This window comes from Phycodurus eques, chromosome 15 (genome assembly GCF_024500275.1).
Source record: "Phycodurus eques isolate BA_2022a chromosome 15, UOR_Pequ_1.1, whole genome shotgun sequence".
NCBI lineage: Eukaryota > Metazoa > Chordata > Actinopteri > Syngnathiformes > Syngnathidae > Phycodurus > Phycodurus eques.
The window spans coordinates 15,484,996-15,508,944 of NC_084539.1; the positions used below are offsets into that span (position 1 = coordinate 15,484,996).

The following is a 23,949-nucleotide window of genomic DNA, read 5'->3' on the forward strand; positions in this document are numbered from 1 at the left end:
AGCTCTCCAACAAATTTCACGTCAACCATTATTGAACTCCCCCGTGTAACATTTGAAACCGCTTTCACAATGAGGCCTGTGTGAGTTTCACCAGCTGTTCTCAGGCTGTTTATTTCTTCATAAAATGCTTTACTGTCTTCTTTTTGAGGCTAATTAGGTTGATGGGCGTAAAACAAAAGAATGAAAGTGTACCCCCGGCCCCCGTCGCATAAAGCTCCCACAGCGGTTGCAAACATCTCCACTATTCCTCTGCAATAGTTCCCATTTCTGGTTCCCATTTCTGAAATGAATGACTGGATTATGGAAGAGAGATTTGAACACAAACCGAAACAAACCTTTAAGGAGGAGTCAGCCCACGTACGCTTTTGAGGAGAACTTTCCGGCAGAACGGCATTTTTAACAGCCTATCCTAAATGTGATTCGCATTTTGATTCTCACAGATCCCTCTTAGGTTGCTAAATATAATATATTTGGAAGCTGTGATGTCCCCAGAGTGGACCTTTGCTGACCTGAAAACGTATATTATTTATAGTCTACAGGTGCGTCTCAATAAATCAGATCATCCTAGAAAACTGCATTTATTTCAGTAGTTCAATTAAAAAATGGAAACTCATATTTACAAATTCAGTAAATACATACAAAAGTACTTTTCAATCGGGCAAATCAATTGGATCATTTACCTTATATTCTATCTTCTTGAGTTGATCAATTTTGGGTTTCTGTTAGCTGGAAGCTATCATAATGAAATTATAGAAAATCAAATCATGACAAACATTCAATGATATTCTAATTTATTGAGATGCACTTGCATATCATGTGGATTAGTTTTTAATTTTCTATATGAGCAAAGATGGGTTATTTTATTCCCACTTGTCCTTAGCCAATTGCATGAAGGGCTTACCTTTTGAATTAAACTGCCCCCGTCCCCCAAAAAACTATTTTAATATGATTTCATAGTCCAATAAGAGTCAATTCTCGCAACAACAATCTTAAATTTGAATGAGATGTGTAAAAACTATCAAAGTTTAATGTTAAATTTAAGCATGTCGGTGCGGCCATCAAATTTCCAGTCACAAAACAACTTGGTGTGGGGGTGCAAGTACGGTGTTAAGGGGGGGCAAGGACCCCCCAGAACTGCCATTGGCAGACTACTTGGTGTAAAATATTTGACAACCGCTGTAAAGCGAAACTCCTCTTTTCACTTGGAGAAGATCTGCTGGCAGGTAAGGCCCACGTCCACGCCCACGGCAGGTATCACACAGACGTGTTGTTAAGCACTTGTTGCAAGTGTCTTGAGCCAGTTTTTCCACTCTTACAAGTCAAACACACAGCACAGCACACACACACGTGGAAAGAGACGAACCGTGAAGATGCCGAGTCGAAACGCGCAGGAATGGATGCGCCTGTCCCTCCGCACGCCGGGCATCTTCATCTTCGGCCTGGTCTTGGCGCCCTGCGGCTGGGTGCTCAACCTGACCGCCACCGTGGCCCCCAACTGGAGGACCCTGGAGGACGTGCCCAACACGCCCAGCAACGAGTTCATCGAGCAAGGCATCTGGGACATCTGCCGCTCCGTCACCACGTCGACGTCGTCCACGTGCGGCCTGGAGGACAGCCTGTACTTCGGTAACGAGATCATCGATGTGGCCCAGGGTCTCATGGTTGCCTCGCTGGTGGTCACCCTCGTGGGCCTGGCCGTGGCCATCCCCGGGATCCGCTGCTGGAAGGAGAAGCCCAACTGGGTGGTGGCCGGCCTTGGGGGGCTCTTGATCTTCATCTCTGGAGTGCTCGCCATCATCCCCATCTCGTGGTACACCTACATGCTGGAGGACATCAGCACGGTGACGCCTACGGTGACCCTGCGTGTCGGCTACTGCATCGTGCTGGGCTTTATCGGCGGCATCTTCGAGATCCTGGGCGGCTTCGTCATGTTCATCGGCATCTGTCGCTGCTGCGGGGGGAAGAACCGCGGCGAGGTGCGGGTGGAAGAGAACGGGCGCAGCCGCTTCAGCACGCGCCAACAGACGCAGCCCAGACGCGTGGACGTGCCCTCGCTGAGACGGGACCGCAGCCCCGCGCCCAGCAGCGTGCCCTACTCCCGGGACTCCCTGGACGACGACGTGTCCTTCCCCAGGGCCAAGAGCGCCGGGCCCCCCTCCATCAACACGTCGTACAGCGGGAGGCCCTACGACGCAGACTTGTGAGGGGACAGAAAGATTATCATCAGTCATCGCAGTGTTTCCCAACCTTTGTTGATCCAAGGCACAAATTATGTTACGTGAGAAAAACCCAGTGGTGGCAAGTAACGAACTACAAATACTTCGTTACTGTACTGAAGTAGATTTGCAGGTATCTCTCTACTCGAGTATTTATTTTCCTTAACTCCCAGGCATTTACTGCAACTGTACTTTTTCCTCATTATTTTGGCAACAATGTTGGCTCCTTCTTGGAAGCAACTATGAGTACAAATACTTCATGACTGTAATGAATTTGATTTATCAAGTAGAATCTATGTATTTTTTGAACAATGTTTGACTTAACTCCCCATTAAGTACAAATATGTAACTGTACAGAAGTAGATGTGTCAAGTATCTTAGACACTGAAAACAACTTTTTTTTTTTTTTTTTTTTGCTGTATTCTACTGGAGTATTGACTTTGGTAGAATAGGCTCCTTCAGGGAAGTAACTGAGTACAAATACTTCCTTACTGTACCAAAGTACATTTGTCAGGTATCAGTGCTCGAGTATTTATTTTTCGACAACTTTATACTTTAACTCGCTGATATCGTTTTACTCCTTACATTGTCAAAATAAACTCATTATGGGAACCTCCAATCCTTTATTAGCATCACCATTGTCGACTAAGACTGCCTTGTTTTATTTTATTTTTTCATGCTAATTGATGGTTAAAGTGGCTAAGAGAGATCAAATAAGTTTATGTCGTTAAAGCCAAAGTTGTTTGAGTATTAATGCAATGAAGGAGTCAGTTTTAAATGCTGTTTAATGTATTTACGGGTTTGTGGAGCTACATGTGCCAAAAAGCAGTGCAATCAAACATTTTATTGAAGGGGAATCAAGGTTTTTGTGAAGAAAATCAGCCAAGTGAAGATTTATGTTTTTTGTCTTGTATACATTAATTTGTAGATTCCTATCCTATATCTTTCTGGAATGACTAACTAGGACAATGAATAATGTAAATATTCCTGTATGCACTTTACATTGATGACTCGAAGTGACGTGATAAAAAAAAAAAAAAAAACATTCTCACTGTTGTGCAAGAGCTTTATTAAACTGTCCACTGTGTCTATAAGCAACTGCGTTGGTTCTGAGTTTTTTCCCTCACGGTTGTTTGGCTGCTTTAACGACTCATGTGGAAAGGGGCGTGGCAAGTAAAATAGCAAACTGCCGGGACTGGTCATTAAGGCCGTTTTGAGTTTTAAAATAAGCCGAAGAGAAGAGTCATCTTTGTCGAAAAACATTTGTGCAATGTCACTCACGATTTACGGAGCAGACAATTCAAAGACAAACTACGGTTTGGCTTGACTGACATTTCGCAGTGAAGGCCACCCTGTTTGTTCACTTGTGAGCAGCTAAGTATACAGACAATGTCACCTGACAGGTCTGGATGGCTTCTTTCCCCGCGCAGCTCGTCTGGCAACATTGGCTCGTCTGTTTCAACTGCTTTCACATCTCAAAAAAGGCTACACTGTAGGGAACAATCAGCCCTCTGTGGTTCCTCTGAGCCTCTTTGTAGAACATGTTAACATTCACATGTTAAAGATGTGGAGAAGACACTTCAGCAACTCCTATCTAAAACCGGATTCACACTGCAGGGTTCAAGTGATTTATTAATAGTTTTTTTTTTTTTTTTGTCTCCCCCTACCACCACCCCTTCTTTCCCCATTCTGACGCTCCAGCCTTTCCCACTGTGACATACATGCTCCCACAGCCAACAATGAGGCACTCTAAAGTGGCCACGAAGGCAGACTATCTGAAAGGAAGCTGCATTTTGGGGTTTAGGCATAGCTAGTTAGCTAGCTAACTGCACATTGTAAATGTGTTAGATAACAGCTGATGAGAGCACTCTAGTTTTATGTAGCGGGGGAGGGGCAACTCATGTCCGAGCTGAAGTGGGACGCTGTTTTAGCCACACACACCCCAAAAAAATTTGGAAAACTGAACTGATGAAAAATCTCTACTATTGAATACTGCATACTGTAGTTTTCCGTCTGTTTTCAGCAATCATCTTCAAATGTGTATCATATATTTAGAAACATATCTGAATTCACATTACAGGGTCATAACACTCTGGTCGAATCACTCGGTTTTGGGTGGGCGGTTCTATCTCATGCAAATATACACGATGTAGAATATGGCTTCCGGTTACCATGACAAACAGCGGCAGAGTGAGGGTGTTGCAACTAAGGCGAGCCGCTACTTGAAGAGAAGAGCAAGTGGGGGCGCCCATAAAGACAGACATTTTCTCTCATGGACGCAGCACTACTTCGCCAAGTGGCTAAATTATTCGCCATCTAGACTGGATTTTCACTACGAGGTTGCAATGATACATTTCAGATTTATGGCCCTTCAGTGGTAGAATGAGCTCCACCCCAGTACTTCATTTTACTGACTTCGTCAACCATGCCCAACCCATTGAAATCAATTGTTCAACCAAAAGTTGTTTTTGTTGTGTCGAACAGCCACACACACACACACACACACACACACATGCACGCACGCACACGCACGCACGCACACACACAAAGTTCCTTGCCAGAGTTAATAAAGAAGCAGTAATCAGTTAAAGTACTTTTGGCTGTGCAGAAGGTCAGAAAAAGGTAAGTAAGCTTTGGAAAGAGGTTTAAAATAGCACTTTGACATATAATGTAATGCATCCTATTGAAGTCAACTGAGGACAAATTGGTTGGTAGGTTTTGTGACAAGGCATGGCAGGCCACTAAAATTATGTAAGTGGAGGGAGGTAATAATGAGAAAAGAAGTGTTGTATGATTATGGGTGTCATACATTGGGAGCAATGAGTAAACTCTTCCTGTCTGTCATCTCTATTAAAAAAAAGTTGCAAGTCATACTGTAAATGTGACATATTTTAGTCACATTGAAGTATCCACACCCTGCCTCTCTGTGAAATGTTCCTTTCTATACAGTATTAGACAATAGAGGACCCACAAATATAAGATTTTTGCCCCAATGGGACACTAAAATATTTAAAAGTTGACATCCATCCATCAATTTTCTACAGTGCTTATCCTCATTGGTGTTCTCAAGATTATGCTAACAAGCAAAAAAAAAAAAGAAAGCCTCTGACATTTATTTTGAGTTAATTAGAGTCACTTTAAATCAAAGTGTCAAATTTAAGGCCCGGGGCCCAGATCCGGCCCATCGCACAACTTTATGTGGCCCACCAAAGCAATTAAAGCGTCTGCTTCAGTTTCTTGCTAAATAGGTTTGTTCTTGCCATGCAATTTTTCTTCACTTTTCGCTGATATTCCAAGCATTTTTTTTCACCAAATCCCTTCTTAAGATAAAATGAACAATAGTTGGATACTTAATATTTGTGTGCCACAATTTTCCATGACTTCTGACATGCAAACCACGATTAGACCGAGCTGCCTTACACATGAGATTTATACCAAAATAAATTACAAAATGTAATACAGTGAAACCAGCATACACAACACTACATTTTTAGAGCTGTTTATTCAGAAGAAACTAAATTAATAATCTAAATCAGCAAGGCACAATTGAAAGTGCACAGACACGTGCACAACGAAGTGAAACATCCATGACAAGTGCACATCAACTCTTAGGTGAATCATCTTTTCCACGACTCACGTAAGTCCTTATTTCCAGAGGTGAGATGAAACCATTACAAGTATAAAACTGTATTTGTATTCACCCAAAGGCTAATTGCAGTCCTGAATGTTGTCACATTGATGTCACAATTGAGGAAGTAAAACAAGATCTGGGTTAAGTGTGTTCATATAGCAAACCACCTTAGCATTCAAAAGCCAAGTTTCACTATGATGTCACAATTGTGCTATCATGAAGGAATTTGAGGAAGTAAAACAAGATCTGCGTTAAGGGTATACACATGGCAAGCTTTGTTAACATTCAAAAGCTAAGTTTGACTATTCAGAATTTCCACTATCAACTTTCTGAGTAGTCATAATTGAGTTTCATTAGTTGGAACTGTCATTCAAGATATTTTCATTGTAATTGTGACTACAGCAGTCGACCATAAAAAAAAACAAAAACAAAACAGCAGATCTGTTATTTAGTTTTGACAAATCAAAACTGAATTACAGATTTCTGCAACATCATTTTGCGCATTGGACAAATGACGTCACTTTTGCCATTCATGTGAAAAGGGTTTCTTCTCACAGACACTGTATCTACTATTCTGCTGACAATAAAGGATTTAGAGATATCTGCTATGGATTTGTAGATATCTGTTTCATATATCTGCAGTTTGATTCTGACTAGTCATAATTTACAGTTACAGATATCCAGTGTTGGGAAAGTTCTTTTTTTTTCCTACGTGAACTAGATTAAAGTTAAAACAAAAAAGAAAAATAAATATTCCATCCTAGTGTGGATTCAGATAAACGGTGCAAATCCAGAAATATTTTGCCTCTTGTTGACAATAAGGCTGGCAGGGGCCTGTGCATGTTCAAACAGGCTGAGCAGTTAACTCAGTAATGGCTGTGTGAAAATTTGCATTTACGGATCAAGATAATTACAGTTACAGGCTATTTTCTTTTTTACTGGCTATGAGGCGTCTAAAGTAAATGACACACCCGGCAACTAATTGTGGCACAGCGTCTATTAGCGCTGTGATTGCAAACCATCATTAGTGTGCCGTGAGAGAACAGTAAGTCTGCTGTGGGAAATGATTCAATTTGAATTAAATGTTAAAAAAAATAATTTACGACAAATAATCCATCTTTATCTACCACATTCAATTCAAATGTTCTGCCACTAGATAGCAGAAGAACATAATTAACCTGTGTGACATGAGATTGATTTTTTATTTATTATTATTATTTTTTTTAATGTAAAATATCTGCCTTGCCTTTCTTTAATACAATTTCTTCTCTTTTTAGTTTTGTTTGCATCGGACATAAATATCACAATAAAAGTTTGTATATTAAAAAAAAACAAATCACAGCAAATCAGTCAGAGAAAACACAGCACATAGAAATACACAAGCCATCTGAATTAGGTCAAAGGTTTGTTGCTTGATACCTAAACATACATTGAAAGTGCAAAATTACTGAAATAAAATCTAACGTAACTCCTCATTTATAGTTAATGGGAGGATTGTTTTTTTTTCAAGAGGGGAATTAACTCTGGTGCATTATTTGAAATATTTTACATCATTTCACTCAACATGAACATAAGGTTTATTTATTAAAAAAAACAAAAAACGTTACAGCTGACACACCATGTGACTTCACACTGCGCATTCAAACTGCAAACAAGCACACTTTGCATGAAGGGACAGTTTGCCTGGCACACAATTACGGTTTCTTTGCTAGAAGCAACAGTTTGGCAGAAGAGACTATTAATTACATATTTTTTCTTTATAATGTCTAGAGGCTAGCAGGTAATCGGATTACTTGAGTAAATAATGAGAAACCGGCAAAATGAACGGTCCTTCATGACTTCACACTGTCTTGCAAGAAAAAAAAAAAGTGCATATATGAAATAAAATGGAGTGGTATTCTACCAAAACTTTACCAAACTATCACAGTGTTCATAGTTCATAATAAATATTGTTTTTGCTCAATAAAGGGTTGAAACCGTAAGGGAACAACATATTTCCACCTGTGGAAGGTAGAAAAGGAAATTAGTGGGTGAGAACGAAAACAATTCCTTCGGTGAGTGTTCGGGTTGCACAACTCGTTGGTTGACAAAGTGACAAAAGGCAACATTACACCACACTTTGACAAAACACATACACTGTTTGCGACTCAAACTGCATTCATACAGCAGGGTACAAACATACAGAGGAATCCGGCTTAATTTGAGCATTTTTTCTCTATTCCGATCAAAGTCAGCAAAGGCTCGGTTATTGTATTTGTCTGAAAGATTATCCCGTGGTATGTTGAGAGAAAGGTTTCCTCCTCGATCTACTCGGAAAACAGTAGGTGCCGACAATCATAAATGCCGAAGCTGTTCAATAGTTATGATCGCAAATCCTTCTGCATGTGCTAAACACATTGTTCGGCCCAGCCACGGACTCCGTGATTGCGATTCGAAACAGAACGATAGCCAACTACGATGCTCGTACTGTTGCCAGACACAATTACGAGCAACAAATAGTGTTGATTATTATAATGCTATTATTAAAATGTGTCTCCCAAGTCTATCACCACAGTGAAAACGACAAGAAGAGTTTGCGACTGCAGTCTTGTTCCCAGATAAGTTAACAGCCTAATTTATTTTTCTATGTAGTTACAGTCAGTCCGGATGCCCTGTGGCACCATGCTGCCTCTCACAGGTCAGGTCAGGTACTATGACAGACATCCGTTTTTGGGAGAGGAGAGCTGGGATTGTTAGGGTTGGGCACCTGGCACCGGTTCTTTTACATCTGATACTTTGCCCTCTGATTCACCTGGAACAAAAAAAGAGAGCCAAAGTTTGGAGAAGTGGTGCTTATAGCGGGGCAGGCCGGCGTACGAGTGGGCCTGCAGGAAGTCACGCAACCCTCAAGATGTAAGCACAGTCAATAACTAGTCATTATTTTGCTGTTAGCAGTGTGATCCATTTTGTTAGATAATACTTAGTGCACATTAAGTGCAACTGTAAACATTTGAACAATATCCCTAAGTGGTAATTTGTCTTGGCAACAAAAACGTGATTTTCAGTCTTTTTTTTTAAAGGTATCAATCCAGGTGCCGGTACTGTTTTAAAATACAATTTTGGCACCAGTATCCGGGGGTGGATGATCCACAACCTTAGCGATTGACATGGAGATATGGTTGCGTGTTGTGTACTGTGTTGGCCATCTCAAGTGCAGCACAAATTATAAGAGCAATAAGGACTCACTCGCCGTTTTTTCCTCGTTATGTTTCGTCTTTTGCATTTAAAAAATTGGTACCCCACTTAACCAGAGACATCTCAATTGCCGTCAATAGATTGATAATGTCTGTTACATCAATATCGTCTGCCCTACTTTTGAGCGCATACAGTTCTAAATTTAAATTGAAAATACAAAATAGATACAGAATGTTTCACTTTCAGCAAGCTCTGGAAGAAAAAAAGTGATCTGGCAGTGTCGTTTCATCACAAATGTCAAAAATCGTTGGACAGACAACTCACTCGCACTAAGCATTTGGATTGAGGGGTCAGCCGTAAAAGAAGAAAAGGTCCATGCTGGTCCATCTTTGTAAACACTTGAATAAAGTGAGCTGTAAGGTTGCATAAGATGGATTTTCGAAGCAGATTCACTAGTACTGGCCTGCATGAGAAGGAAAAGAGGTTGTTGTTTTTAAAAAAAGTTACTGGTCCTTTAAAAAGTGGGGAAAATTATTAATACTGTGTGGGTTTTACACATTTTCATACATAAAAACTAACACTCAAAAAGACAATGACGGGTTCTGAAAGGAGAAAAAAGGTGTGGAGTCTATTGTTGTGTTCTCAGTGGGAAGGCACCAAATAATAGTAAAAGTAATCATGTATCTTTTTTCTGCCATTTATTGTGCATGTGATACAGCAAAATATGTCATTACCAAAACATAAAACATACCTCTGGTGTTAGTGTGATGGACCTGCTTCAGACACAACCTTTTTCGCCAGGCTTTGCTGCAAATCCCTGGTGACAAAAGAGAGAATATTATATGGAAATACTGCATTGTACAGTAAAATTGTCAGTTTGTTCGTACCGTATGTTTTATATGGGGTCAATTTGGTTAGACAAAGCGTTGCCAGAATCACTATTTCGATAAACCCACGATGTTCAAGACTAAATAAACTGTCAGTGGATTAAAAGGTCAATGCACCCCTGTTCAAATGGTAGGTTGATCGTAATACCTCTTCCTCTGTTTTTGCTTCTGACGCAACTTCGCAAAGATGAAAGCCAGGATCACCAAACCGACGAGGATGGCTAACACACCCAAGGTCAGCGGCAGGCTTAGTGACCCGTTGAAGGTTTTCTCACAGGATTCGCCCTGGTAGCCCAGGTCACACTCGCACGCAAAGCCAGAGCCGCCACCCGGTGGGAGCACGCAAAAGCCGTGTCCGTGGCAGCGGATCTCTCCGCAGGTGGGCAGGCTGTAGTCGATGCCTCTCGGTCGGGGTTGGGGGTGAGCGGTTGTCATCGTGGTCTGGAAAGTGGAGGTCAGGGAGGAGCAATGAGATCTAAAAGAGTGGGATGATGGGGATGATGGAGAACAAGACGAGAGAGATTAAATGAAAGATAAAACAGGGAAAACGATAAAAGCTCAAAAGGTCCTGTTCCTTGAGACTGGGAGCGGAGCCAAGAGATGTCTATTGTTTACTTGTGCTCGTTCGAGTTGCCAACTTTATGACTTTGCTATGCTTTATGACTTTGCTATGCAAAGCTTTGCTATATCTAGCAAATCCCTTTGGTGTGTCCTCATTTATATGTTGCACAACCAGCAAGATGTCTGTGTGCTCGGTCCTTAACAAAATGCTATGGCTGTAAATGCCAGACGTGAGTAACAAAAAAAATATTGTGTGGTTTTCAGTTACAGTACCAGAAGATTTCATCTATGGACGTAGTGAAGGGGTAGAGTATGGCAACCAACTAGTACTTTGTAGACTCATTTATATTTGTGAATTACCAGTGTCTGTTGTCTCCCCGTGTAGATTCTCGATAAAGTCTGTCTCAGAAAATATTACAAAATCTATTCTACAAGACTTGACAACCAATGCTGCTCCCATTAAACACATTTATGTGACTTAAAAGAACAGTACACAGTAAAGTATAATTCAAGTTAATCTATTTAGATGGCTACTATACTTCTCATAGCTTCAGTTTGAGCGGAAAGGTATTCTTCTTGAGAGCTACAACATGCATGAAGAAAACTGACAAACCTCTTCAGTTCTTATACCTGCAAAGAACGTCACTCCGTCCAGTCCGAATAAAGTAGATTTGTTTTTCTTGTAGGGTGGCCTTGGTGTCCGTGTTGAACAAAAGTGAAAAGTTAAGTTCCCCTTTCAGTGAGGGAATCTACAACAAAAGAGGGAAGGGTAGGAAAGCTGAGACCTGTGAATACCTGTTGGTTTTAATTCTCTCGCCGTCAAACACAGACACACACACACGCGCGCACGCACACTCCCCGCCCTCTACCTCATCTTTATAAGTGAGTCACACATATGCTTTGTCATACCTACTATCTATTTGGAAACTTCATATGAAATGCGAATAATCCTTCACGTAATTGGTGATCAACACATTATAAAAGAAACGTTGGGTCATCCGGGGGAAATCAGTCTCGGAGGCTCTCAGTCGACATTTCAGGCACTGTATCCAACCGCATAAAGGAAAGGCCACATTATAAAAAACACAAACATTTGACTAACAAGTTCTTTATTAATGTTAAACATTTGCACAAACACACACCCTTACCTCTGGGCTATTATGGAGGATGAGAGGAGGGGGTGAAGCCAGAGAGAGACGCGGCAAGCTGGAACAAGACCTGACGTTTGTGGGTCGTGCAGTCCTTACATTCCTGTTGAAGCCCATAAGGAAAATGCATTGTATACTTTAAAGCCATTGTACACAAACTAGCCAGCTGACTTCATTCATTTATGAATCACTCCATTCAACCAAGCCAAAACAGGATTGACTCATCCACACAATAGACAGAATAATAACACCTTTTACTGAATTTCGTCCTTCAAAGTAAAGTTAGAGGGGGGGGCGGGGGGAGGGGGGGAATATGAATGAAAAAACAAGGAGACAAGAGTGCGGACCTCTGCCAAGGCTTAAACATGTCACATTAGTAACAAACGGGAGGTAAAGATACCATCATTCATCCATCCATTTTCTACAGCACTTGTCCTTATTAGGGTCTAATGTTAGCTACTCTTCAATTATTCATCAGTGACCAAGTCCAAAAGTTTTTTTTTTTTTTAAACTATCAATTATATATTTTTCTTTTCGGATTAGACAGACTTTTAAAACGCCAGAAGCTGTATTTTCTATAAAGTATTCTTGGTACAAACAAAATTCTTGTAATGACCATGCATCGGGAATATCTTGCTTCTTTTTTGTGTTGTCATCATCCGAAGAGGTTTAAAAAATTTATTTTTATTTTGAAACCATAAGAAAAAGAAAGTAAAGATTTCAAACGTAGGGAGTAAAAGTCAAAATCTGAAAAATTAGCAGATTCATGAAAAATCTACTTATAGTAACAAAACATTTGTACTTCGTTGCTAGGCTACAACTTGACCTCCTGACTTAATGAACAGGAAATGGATTTTTTTCCATGTTACATTAAAAATAAATAAATAAATGCCATATGCCAATACAAACTACTGTAAAGCACCACCCACTGTGAACTCTCCTACCCCAAATTCTAAACTTGTAGAATATTAAAACTGTAGGCAGTTTTCATACAAACAGAAACATAACCGCCTTGGCAGAGGACAACAAACTTACCTATGCTCCTTGGTGGAGGTAAACAGTTCCCAGGCCTCGGCATGCTCTGGTCAGTCCGTTTCAGCAAGGGCGCGGCTGCAATAGAGCCTTTGAGACTAAGTCAACCAGGTGACATGGAAGATGGATTTGATTGCAGCCCACAAAAGTTCAAAAGTCATGTCCCAAGACTTTGGAACTGGGTGACCTGCGAATGAGTGTATGTGAAAATTTACCCGTGGCTGCAGAATGTGACACGGGAGCAGCTTTGAACACGTGGGCTCAATGCCATTGCCGCATTGTAAACTGTGGTCTCAAGAACAGAAGGATGTTAATGTTGAACCTATTAAAATATAAATATGGACGAAGACAAAACAATTACACTATAGGTAGATCTTTTAAGGTGAGATTTCTCAATAACAAGCTTCAACCAGACAATGACGAGACAGCATGAATCAGTACTGCATAGACATTGCAACATGTCTGGGCAGCTGCACGTGTGGATTTTATATTTAAGCTTACATTGACAAAGCCTTCTTGCATCAACTTATGTTTATCCACCCAGCCATTTTCTATAGCGCAAGTCCTTAGGGTTGTGGGTGAACTGGAGTCGATCCCAGCTTGAAGTGGTGTTTGGAGCAGTCCAGTATTATCATCTTTACTGTCAAATGTCATCATGGGACTATTACTATTGTTGGTACGGCCAGTGTCCATTGTTCTCATCCCTCTCTCGCAACCCCTCTTTCCAGTTTTCTCTCAATCGACCCTCTTCTCTCTCTCCATCTTAACCCAATTAGTCAAGGCAGTCACCCCACAGAGACAGTGTTCTGTTCAAGGTTTCTTTAGTTTTTCCTTGCCTCCATTGTCAAGTGTTTGCTCATGTGGCGTTCAGTTGCTTTTCTTACATAAATGTATGAGAGGTTTGATTCTTGACCTGCTCAATGTGTAAAGTGCCTTGAGATAATATATGTTGTGAATTAACAATATAGATAAAACTGACTTGAGGCGGAGTAGACCCTGGACTGGTCGACAGTCAATCGCAGGGCACATAAACGGGTATGAAGTACTATATAACAAGTACTTTAATTAGGTTAAAATTAGGTACCAGCACCTTTTGATGCCAGGTCCTGGTAAGAAAAAAAAAAAAAAATACCCCACTGATTTGTTAGTGGACGAGTTAGCCTTTCGTCTTGTCAGTGGGTTACTGCGGTCGTCATGATGGGATCCGCTAGCTTGCATGACGAAGTGATCGAATGTTCAGTCAAAATCGCCGCGTGGCTCCACGATGGTAGGAGCCAGGATGTTAGGTATTGCAGTCTGTTTTTCAGGTAAAAATGCATGCTCTATAGGGTTCAAGTATGATTATTAAAATGGCCAATCTAATACTTGGGACTGTTTTAACTGTTTGGGGCCACCATCTCGCTGTATGATGCCAAAAAGCCCCATATTTGTTTGCATTTCTTTAAACTGGCAGAAAATGTTCCTTTCAATTTCTGAGCTCATTTTGCTGCTGCCATATTCAATGAATGTTCCAGAAAAATCCATGAGAGCCCAAGCCGTACCGCTCCAGTTTCACAGATATTTTGATCATAACGGTTCATCTTTGTATGAAAACTCTCCCAGAATTTTGAAGTTCATCTCTACTTTTAAGTATCAAATTCCAACATGGCCTTAATTCCTATTCTCACCAATGAGTGGTTTGCCTCCTCTGTAACCTCAGTCCTATTTTGTTTATCAAGTCTTCTTCAAACAGTGAATTTGACTCATGCCCTCTAGAGTTTGTCATTAGCGGGTTTTTTTTGTTTTTTTTTTATAGCTCAAAATGTTTGTAATGAACTGCTGCCATTTTTCATACCAATTTGACAACTACACCAGAGGTTCCTTTCTTTATCAGTACATTTCAAATGCTTGTATTGGCTATAGCCAATGTTTTCAAAATAGTTGTTTTCAAATCTGTGTTAGAGTTCGTCGTTTTTCCACCTATACACCGCTCTCTAATTTCCACGTTCTAACAACCATAAATGTACTGTAACTCTGGCAGGCAAAACTGAAATCTGAAACAGAGTTAAGGCATTCAGCTCATTGAACGATAAGTGGAATAGGATCTGGGCAACAAATCACCAGTTAGTCACATAATTTAGCAAGTGAATAGGGTGGATTCAAACAAAAAGGCACAAGCTGTGGCCATGGAAATAAAATCTGGAATACGGATAGTCTCAAATTTTATATTCCAACCCTTTTTCAGTCTACAGCAAAACTAAAGGAACTGGCCTCACTTTGTACATTAACGAGAAACATGCCCAAAAAGCAGAGATGAAAGTCATTAACAAGTCAATGTCAACTGTCAGACAGTTCATGAGTAACTGTAGACAAATGTTTCATTACGAGTTTTTTATTGTACAAAATGCAATTAATCAGCTTCAACACCAGTTATGTTTCTCATGTGCGTGAAGTCTCTCTATATAAAACTAAAAAGTTACACAGCTGCCAATAGTCAATATCTGCCAGCAGATTATTGACTGCTATGAAGCTACTGGGGGGGTTTTCACGTCGACTGAGGACTCAAGCTCCTGGAAAAGAAAGGAAGACATTTTAACTAAACTTTACTTTAGAAATATGCAGAATATACTCTATGTAGAAAGTTAATTTGGGGGACAATAGCAAATCAGGTTTTTTTGGCACAGGAATGAAACTTTAAATAGTTTATATGAGAACTTTGTAGAATGCAAACCTTGGTTGGGTGGCTATAGAAATTCTGACCGCTCACCAGATTTTACCTCACAGTCAGCCTCCATGTGGTCACATTCCAGCGCCATGTTGGACATCAATGTTTCTTTGTCAGGTGCCCTGCCTCTGATTGCTACCCAGGCCTTCCTGTATCAAGATGCAAGTTCCGAAAAACAATAGTTATGCGGCACGGCATACATGACAGTAAACAGTTCATTTCTGTCCAACACCGGTGATAATAGCTTTAATCCATATGACAAAAAGCGCATCCTTACCTTTTACCGAAAATGAACGCAACACCCAAGAAGGCAGCGAGCAGGCAGAAGACCCCCAGGACCACACCTACATGACTTCGTCGACTTTCCTTCTCCTGACAGAACTCTCCTTGGTAACCAGCCATGCACTGACAGTGAATGGCTTTGCCTTGAGTGGCACAGTGGCCATGGCCGCTGCAATGTTGTTGACTACACGAGGTAGTGTCCGAGTTCTGAGGAGGTGCGAGTGGAGACTTGGAAAGCTGGCCATCACTGACTTTGGTTCTAGAGGGGGTGATCATATATGGACCTAGGAGGAGGAGTTTATATTCACATCAAATATTTGCATTTGTTCCACTTTGGTATAGGGTGCTAATGGTTTAATGTAATGTTACCAGCACTGTAAAGTGACTTACAAAGTGGAATGTGTGCAGTTTGAGACTGTGTACTTTAGTCCAATAACTTACAGTCCTGTTCATCTGACTGGTCTGGACAATCGACACGTCCATCACAGAACTTCTTGTTGTTAAGACACTGGCTACCATCAAGACAAGCTTGCTCTCCTTTGGGACAAGGGTGCTCTGGTGCACAGGATGTAGAACTGATGGTGTAAAAGCCACGAGCACATTTGCATGTGCGGCCTCCGGGATACGCCAGGCACAGATGCTCACATCCCCCGTTATTTTTGCCGCACATATTGGATCCTGTAGGTTGGGAGGCAAATATTTTGTTGAAGGTTATTAATCAGGGACTTTTTACATTAAAAAAATAGAAGCGCAAAGTATTTTTACATTTCCTCTAAACATACAAACCAACCAACTAACTTTTTATTGATAGTATGAACACTGTCCTGAAAAGCAGTTGCTTTAAACACATTGTAACCAAAAGAACCCAATGACACGTTTCCACAACTACACACGTCACTAATGGTAAAGGAATAAAAATGACCAGGCTGCAGTTGTTTTTTTCCTGTCACTCAAATTATGTACAGTGTATTTTATTAGCTGCTACATTCTACCTTCTGTGTGTGTGTCTAGTTTACAACAGCCATTATGCATAATAGACCATATCCCACCTGTTTGGCTGTCATTACTGTAAGCTTTGATTTCCACCAGGCTGGTTTTTGTCTCGAACCACAGCTGTTTAGGATGGAGGCCGTCACTGAACCACATTTTGGTGACATCTACACCGGTTGGAGCTGGGCACAAATATCAGAACGGTTCACAAGCAACTGGGTGAAAACGCAATGAGGGAATAGCAATACATGCGATGTCCAAGCATCAGAATTAAAATGAAACTTGGTGGAGCACAGAACTGGTTGAACAATCCTAATTTAAAATTGTTCCCCTTCACAGACAGAAGTGACTTTCAGGTTTTCCCCCCTCAGGCAGTGCCACTCGCATGATTTGTTTGGCACAGTTTTTACACTGGTGCCCTTTCCTGACAACCCACCAATTTTTATCTGGGTTTGCAACCGGCAACGGCTTGGAATCAAAAACGCTGTCTGAATGAAAGGCAGCAGCATGTACTGCATCAAATGTTTAGTATACACTATAGTGCATGTAAAAATCATTGAGAATTTAAAGAAAATGTGGACCTTACTAAAAACTTGAGTATAGGTGAAAAGGAAAGCAGTTTGACAAGTGAGTCAGAAGTGATCAGGGGTACATTAAGCCCAATTTGTCTGAATAATTCATTGCTGCATTAATCTGACGCCATCTGCTGCCTGGAGGGGATGAAGACTGATGAGTCAGTAAATGAGAACTTAATATAAGCAATGAATACCCAATAAGCATTTGACTTAACCCGTCATATATGGGCTAGTTTTAAAAAAAAAAAAAAAAAAAAAAAAAAAAAAAAAAGCGCCGCTGTTCTTTGAGCTTGATGAAAAAAGGAAACTTCCGACCACTATGCCTGCTGACAAGCATTGCCCAATGCATCATACAAATGTGTTAATTCTTACCCTTTTCCAGTGTTATCCAGAGGAGCATATTCTCAGTGTATGTGAAGGAAGCAAGTAAACCAGGTCCAGTTTTGTATTGTTTGTAGCCTGAGCCATCCATTCCAATAGAACAGATTAGGCCTTCTTCTAGATGTGGAAATACTTCAGGTCAATGAAGGAAAATGTAAAAGCTATCCAACATACCTTCCAAGAAAAATAGGGTTAAAATCAAAACCTGTGTCAGCCCAGTAGATTGTGGTTCCTTTATTGGAAAAGACCAGTGATGTGGGGATGATTGACTTTGTCCAAAGTACTGCTTTATTGCGGCCATCCATCCAGGCACAGCTCACCTCAGTCTGACTCTTACTGGCTACAAGGGCTGTGTAGCAAAGTTGACTTGAGGGGGGATGCACCGCAATGGATGTTGTCTGCTGGCAGATCACACAATCTGAGTCTATTGCAACCACAGTTGATTACTGGTTAGGGGAGAGTTTCAAGAGTGAATGTTGTACAACCTTAAGTGATCCCTGCAGCAGAGAGGTGGTGAAGCCATTACGGCGGGTGGTCACATGGAGATTAGCCCGTCTGGTGCTACTCCAGTAGATGTTGAAGGTCACCCAGTCCACAGCCAGAGCCATGACAGACTCATCCTTGAGGATCAGTTAAAAATGTATGAATCCCAATTTATAAAGCATTACACTTCAGCTGCAACTATTAATGTTGACTGTTTATATTAAGTGTACGGAACAACAGTATAAGAAGGTGGAAATGCATAATTATTTTTTTTTACAGAACCTCTCTTGAAGTTCCTTATGCCTACCTTTAGTTGCATAACTCGTCCTGCCGGTGTCAGTCCCTGTCTGGACGTGGGTCCACTTAAGTTCAGCACATCTACAGTACCTTGTCCACCATCAGCTACATACAAGGACAAGGCTTGGAAGGCTAAATCAAGCCCAGAGGCCTCAACAACTCCAGGAATGACCAACACTCGACTGTTGGGCATATTTTTCAGACCAACGCCATCATGACGCAAAGACTCAAAGTAAACCTGAAGGGGGCGGGGGGGGGAAAAAAAAAAAAAAAAAAAGAATGAAGCGGGGAAAAAGAGCATTTAATAGAGCGATCCAAGGAAATCTGACCATCACCTGATAGACTGTTGTATATGAGAGAAGCAGTATGAAAGTGGATTCCAAAGGTAGAGAGCAGCTGATCTTATCCTTAGAAAGTAGCAACCCCTTTGGACAGCGGCAGACTGCTGTTGGCTCCATCACAGCAACGCCGGCTGTCAGAAGACACAGGTGGGAGCACTGCAGCTGGTCACAGGGGTTGATTACAGCGGGCTGGGAGAGGGTATGCATCAGCTGGACAGAGGAAATGTACATTACATGTGACTTATTTGTCTCCCAATTCCCTTTAAGGCAAGCAAAGACCCCTGGAACAGTACATGTTCTCATTCTATGCTCATTGTCTGAAATGTGACAAATCTCTGTGGACCAAATTGTTTTTAGCTCCACCCTCACAATTACTATACCACTGTGATTGGTACCCCATTTGAAATGTGCCAGAAAGTAGTATAAATCAGTTATTTGGAAAAGTGTGCTTGACAAATGGAAAACTAATGAAAATTGCAACGCCATAATGAACATTTTAGCACAGTGATGACAAACCTTTATCCCGAAAGGCTGCCCTGGTCTTTTCAGAAGAATCTTCTGGTCTTTCCCAGTGTTCTTGTCAGCTGAGCGGACGGTTCTTCTCTTTGTGTCAGACCAGAAAAGGCGATCATTGAAGACTGCTACTGAGAAAGGGCTAGGAGTTTCAGCCAACTGGAGAATCTGGTAAGAGTGGCATTACTGTTCAACACCAGATTCGATTGCCAAAAGCACATTCAAAAAAAAAAAAAAAAAACCATGTAGTTTTACAATGTACATGCATAGACAGACATGGACCCGATTTGTGCGCATATGTTCATTTCAGTATTCACATTAATTACTCAAGTAGCAGTATAGATACTTCTACAAAAGTCTTGTTACCCTATCAACTCAAGCTTTGTACTCATGTAAAAGTAATAGTTTCAAAACTGAAAGTGTAACAGTAATGCAAGGGGGGGGGGGGGGGGGGGGGGGGGAGTTGTTTTGGCATCAAACCATTTAAAAAATCTTCCAGGTACGGCCATGGATGTACAAGGGATGGCTGGCCTCTGGCCATCAACCTCCTCGCTGCTGGTACTTTTGATTTGAGTTCCCAGACACTGATTCTCACGACTCGGCTATACGTCTGCTCTCCATGTCCTTGGGTGACAATTAGTCACCAGTGTTGTGCAGGTGTGATTGATAGAGTACAAACAAATTGGCTGTAGGAATGGTATATGATTATACTTCTCATCCAGCCAGAATCACTCTTTCCTGGCACAATCTCTCCAGATGTTTTTTGTAATGAAGTGTTTGTACTTTGTTACTTGACACCTTTGCAAAATGCTGCCCCTTGCATTAGGTGACATTCACCTTGACATTATCTCCATCCAGAGAGGCAGAGCCAATGCAGTGCAACTTCTCATCAGCCCAGTAAATGCGGTCATCCAGGAAATCGTAGGCCAAACTTACAGGCCAGCTCAAACCGCTGCCCACCACCACCTTCCTCTTTGATCCATCCATCCCCGAACGCTGGATCTGAGGAGTGCTGCCAATCTCAGACCACAACATCCATCTGGGGGGGGAAGTTGGGGGGGAAAAAAAAGAAATTAGATTTTCAGTGAGTTAAACCTTGCTGACTGGGCACCTCACCCTTTGTGTGGGAGCAGCACTAGCGAGCGTGGCTGCTCAAGATCTTCAGCCAGTACCACTGTGTAATCCTGTGACTTCAATCTGGTGTCACTGAGACGGACCGCCTGAATCTGGCCCACAAGCCCGTCCACCCAGTACAGGTTCTTGCCAACCCAGTCCACCGCAATGAACTCTGACTTCACTCCTGTAATTAGATTTAATTTTAATACTGGTCTCCTGATTCATTCAGGTCTCAAATTAGAAGTGCACCTTTGATAAGTGTCCCTTTGTTGGTGGAGTCCTTTGTCATGTCAGCCCAGCGGATGCTCTGGTAGTCTGGACTGAGCCAGTAAACCTTCTGCTGAGCCCAGTGGTAATCCAATGAGAAGACTGGCCGGTTGGTGGAAGACAGAAGACTCAAGGTTCCACTTTGAACTCCAAGGATTAACAGCTCTGACTGAACAGATGCCACAAGCAGTGCCTCATCTAAAGAGAACAGACTTATTTTATCGCCAATAAAAGATCACTGCAGTTCGTAGCTGCAATCGCTTCAAATCATGCTCCAACTGAGACAGCGAAAAGCCATTTTGTCGGTGTAACAGCGCTTTTATCACGTACCCTTGGTCTTACAGCTTTTGTTGTCAGGCTCCAGGTAGAAGCCAGGATGGCATTGGCACACATATGACCCATGGGTGTTGAGGCAGGTGTGTTTGCATGCGTCGTTCTGCATTAAATTGCATTCGTTGGTGTCCACACAGGACACGGCATCAGAATGTAGTGTGAAACCTGCTGCACAGTAACATCTCTGGAAAAATGGACAACAGCTTTAAAATTAAGCAGGATTATTTTTCTCAAAACCACATGAGCAGTCTCATATCTTGTGAGTTGGGATATATAAGACATGGTCGCATAAAAAATACATCTGCAAAAAAAAACACTTAGCTTTCTACAACAGTGGTCCCCAATCTTTTTTCCATCACGGACCAGTTCATGCAAGTACGCATGTGGACCGGGAACTATTTGTCAACGAAGAGTGGGGCTTGGGGTGCTGATTGAGTCAGAAGCCAATCATCAATGGGCCAGACGTGACCGAGTCTCCCGTTTAGACGCCAATCATCAATGGAGTGGGGGGTGCAGTCTCCCACTCCAGAATAAAGAAAATTAAAAAAGATTGAGGGAAGCATGGCCCAGTCTCAAACAGCCTGTGGCCTCATGGTTGGGAACCACTGTTCTATACTCCTCTCTTACTGACCGGTCCATTTGGAGTGCTGACACAACTATGATCACAGTGAGGCGCTGATGGACTAGAGCAGTTGCGCAGTGTGCATCCCACACCCTCATCTGAACTGTCAGCACAGTTGATAAAGCCGCTGCACACCAGTCGCAGGTCCACACACTCACTGCTGCCACACTGGTAAAGGTGAGAAGGGCACCTTCTCTGTTTGCCTGTGGAAAGGGGTGCATACAAAGACTTTAAATTGTTAGACAAACCGAAGCATTAAAAGCTGGTATGTTGTGGGTTCTATGCACAATCCTAAGAAGTTTGAATGTTAATCATTAATATACTTACATTTGTCCTCATCCACACCATTGTGACAGTCCCTCTTTCTGTCACACCTCCAGGACTGAGGGATGCATTGACTGCTGCTTCCACACTGCCACTGGAATTGTCTACACGGTGTTGCCTTGGTCAAACAGTTCTAGGGGCAAGTGATTATTTTTTAAAATAAGCTATTGTTTGAATATTCTTATTTGAATATATCCTGACAGCAGCATTACCTTCTCATCTGAGCCATCCTTGCAGTCGTTCTCACCATCACATAGCCACTCACTCTGCAGGCACTCGTGACTGTGAGCGCATCGCAGCTGCGAGGGGCAGCGCGGTGGTCTCGAGCAGTCCGCCTCATCAGACCGGTCATTGCAGTCCGCATATCCGTCACAACGAAGAGCCACCGACACGCACTGACCGCTATTGCAGCGGAACTGCTCAACTTCACAGAATGTCAAACCTTCCCGGATGAAATGAAATTGCTGTATGCTGGCCTGTTATACACATCCTTTTCAGCAAACATCACTTACCACACTTTTCTTCATCAGAGCCATCAGCACAGTCTCTCTCGCCATCACACAGAAAGGTCTCCGGTATGCAGCGCGTTCTGTTATCGCAGCGGTGATGGCAGCCCAAGTGTTGACTTTCACAGCTCATTTCATCAGATCGGTCTTGACAGTCATATTGTCCGTCACACACCTGCTCCTTTCGGAGGCATCTATTACCATGATGACACTCAAACTCCTCTGGGAAATTAGAAAAACATCCATTTCATGAATGATTTTGCTTTAAATATTTTAAGCAAAACCAAGCTCAATGTACAAACCTATTTGGCATTGAGCAGCACATCCCTCTTCATCCGATCCATCCTGGCAGTCCTTCTCTCCGTCACACACATGGCTGTACATCACACACTCTAGACCATCTTTACAAGCTTGGAAGCCGTTTCGGCATTTTAAAGGAGAGAACTTATCCCTGGAGGCTTTCCAGAGAAAAATATTTTAATGGCTTGGCTGGGACAATTACAAAAAACAGACTTATTTGCTTGTACACAGTTTGAAAATATACAACAGACACTCAAGAGATCAAAGTAAATCAAATATCTGCCCATTTCTAAAATGTATCTGCCGTTCTGAATTTGACCAAATTGTGACAATTTGGTTTTGCCACAAATTGGGTGCCTTAATTCTGTGTATTTTGGCCAAAGAATGTCAGACCATTTATTAAAATACCTGGGAATTGCTTTAAATCATGGCATAAACAAATGCGTCCTTCAAATCAGTGGGAAATTGTCTCATCTCCAAGTTGCCAATCACTTGTCTCATCCGCTTCTACGGCCGTTTGTCTTTCTGAATAGGATTTGCATGCATTTTTCCAGTTAGTAGCTTACAAGGTGAATCCCGATCAGGTGATTTGCACTTCCTCTCATCTGAGCCATCTGGACAGTGGGCACGACCATCACACACGTACATTTTGGGGATGCACTTTCGCCGATCACTGCACAAGAAATCAGCTAACGTGGGGGGGAAACGAGTCAATGATTAACACTGGGGTGTTTAAGTTAATTATTTTGATAGGCTTGCTGCTTCTGCTTTTCCATAGTCACTGTAATTAGACTTACTTGGGCTTTTACACTTGAAAACACAGTCACTCTCATCAAATGCATCTGGACAGTCTCCTTTTCCATTGCATAGCTGATTTTGAGAGATACACAATGATGAACCTGGGCAGAGAACTGAAGGAGCGATGCAAACTGAAGCAGGACTTAGAACCACAGGTGTGAGTGTTGTGGTGACAGCATCTGGAAAGAAGCAGCTGTTCAACTAATTATACATTTTGTTTACAATAAAGGCACATCTGCTTGCACCTAGTGCAACTAAAAGGAACCGTTTATCACAATAACTTGACTGGTTTTCCACACATACCGAATCAAACTAGCCTTAAAATGTGAGCAGAAAACAGGATTCAAATTAAAACAGTTTTCCCCACAACTGGACTTACCACATCCCACCTCATCTGTGCCATCAACACAATCTTGCTCTCCATCACATAGGAATTTCTTTGGGATGCAACGATGGCCGTCAGCGCAG

At 41.8% G+C, this 23,949-nt stretch overlaps 3 protein-coding genes and 1 long non-coding RNA gene across 6 annotated transcripts; 1 reads left to right on the plus strand and 3 right to left on the minus strand.

The window, feature by feature from the left end:
- The first annotated feature begins 1,227 nt into the window (after positions 1-1,227).
- On the plus strand, positions 1,228-3,273 carry cldn23.1 (claudin 23.1). Its single transcript, XM_061698482.1, has one exon. The coding sequence runs from the start codon at positions 1,371-1,373 to the stop codon at positions 2,202-2,204; it is 834 nt and encodes a 277-aa protein (XP_061554466.1). The 5' UTR covers positions 1,228-1,370; the 3' UTR covers positions 2,205-3,273.
- Positions 3,274-5,709: 2,436 nt separating this feature from the next.
- Positions 5,710-11,308, minus strand: LOC133413757 (uncharacterized). 3 transcript variants are annotated; one of them, XR_009769918.1, is made up of 5 exons: positions 11,100-11,308; positions 10,057-10,383; positions 9,773-9,838; positions 9,346-9,484; positions 5,710-8,638 (listed from the first exon to the last, which is right to left on the minus strand). It is a non-coding gene; the product is annotated as an uncharacterized LOC133413757 (long non-coding RNA). The 3 variants fall into 3 exon arrangements; XR_009769916.1 differs by lacking the exon at positions 9,346-9,484; XR_009769917.1 differs by having other exon boundaries at positions 5,710-9,484.
- A 3,865-nt stretch (positions 11,309-15,173) lies between these two features.
- On the minus strand, positions 15,174-17,686 carry LOC133414122 (pro-epidermal growth factor-like). Its single transcript, XM_061699268.1, has 6 exons — positions 17,573-17,686; positions 16,685-16,807; positions 16,077-16,313; positions 15,631-15,919; positions 15,389-15,502; positions 15,174-15,198 (listed from the first exon to the last, which is right to left on the minus strand). The coding sequence occupies exons 1-6, from the start codon at positions 17,670-17,672 to the stop codon at positions 15,174-15,176; spliced, it is 888 nt and encodes a 295-aa protein (XP_061555252.1). The 5' UTR covers positions 17,673-17,686.
- A 56-nt stretch (positions 17,687-17,742) lies between these two features.
- Positions 17,743-23,566, minus strand: LOC133414123 (very low-density lipoprotein receptor-like). The gene is made up of 16 exons (XM_061699269.1): positions 23,481-23,566; positions 23,250-23,372; positions 22,686-22,841; positions 22,390-22,605; positions 22,090-22,319; positions 21,881-22,010; positions 21,563-21,756; positions 20,929-21,115; positions 20,581-20,796; positions 20,332-20,515; positions 20,053-20,254; positions 19,219-19,383; positions 18,691-18,912; positions 18,372-18,599; positions 18,067-18,201; positions 17,743-17,979 (listed from the first exon to the last, which is right to left on the minus strand). Exons 2-16 carry the CDS (start codon positions 23,329-23,331, stop codon positions 17,743-17,745), a joined length of 2,784 nt encoding a protein of 927 aa, XP_061555253.1. The 5' UTR covers positions 23,332-23,372; positions 23,481-23,566.
- Positions 23,567-23,949: the final 383 nt, after the last annotated feature.

Bases quoted from the DNA above. Each gene is read 5' to 3' on its own strand.
- cldn23.1 (XM_061698482.1), top strand. From the start codon at position 1,371: ATGCCGAGTCGAAACGCGCAGGAATGGATGCGCCTGTCCCTCCGCACG.
- LOC133414122 (XM_061699268.1), bottom strand. From the start codon at position 17,672: ATGGATGGCTCAGGCTACAAACAATACAAAACTGGACCTGGTTTACTT. The intron at 15,503-15,630 runs GTAAGGATGCGC...ATCTTGATACAG, and splicing joins GCGTTCATTTTCGGTAAAAG to GAAGGCCTGGGTAGCAATCA. The intron at 15,199-15,388 runs GTCAGAATTTCT...TTTCTTTTCCAG, and splicing joins GAGGTAAAATCTGGTGAGCG to GAGCTTGAGTCCTCAGTCGA.
- LOC133414123 (XM_061699269.1), bottom strand. From the start codon at position 23,331: ATGTACGTGTGTGATGGTCGTGCCCACTGTCCAGATGGCTCAGATGAG. The intron at 22,011-22,089 runs GTAATGCTGCTG...ACTTGCCCCTAG, and splicing joins AGGATGGCTCAGATGAGAAG to AACTGTTTGACCAAGGCAAC. The intron at 20,516-20,580 runs GTGCACTTCTAA...ATCTAATTACAG, and splicing joins CAAAGGGACACTTATCAAAG to GAGTGAAGTCAGAGTTCATT.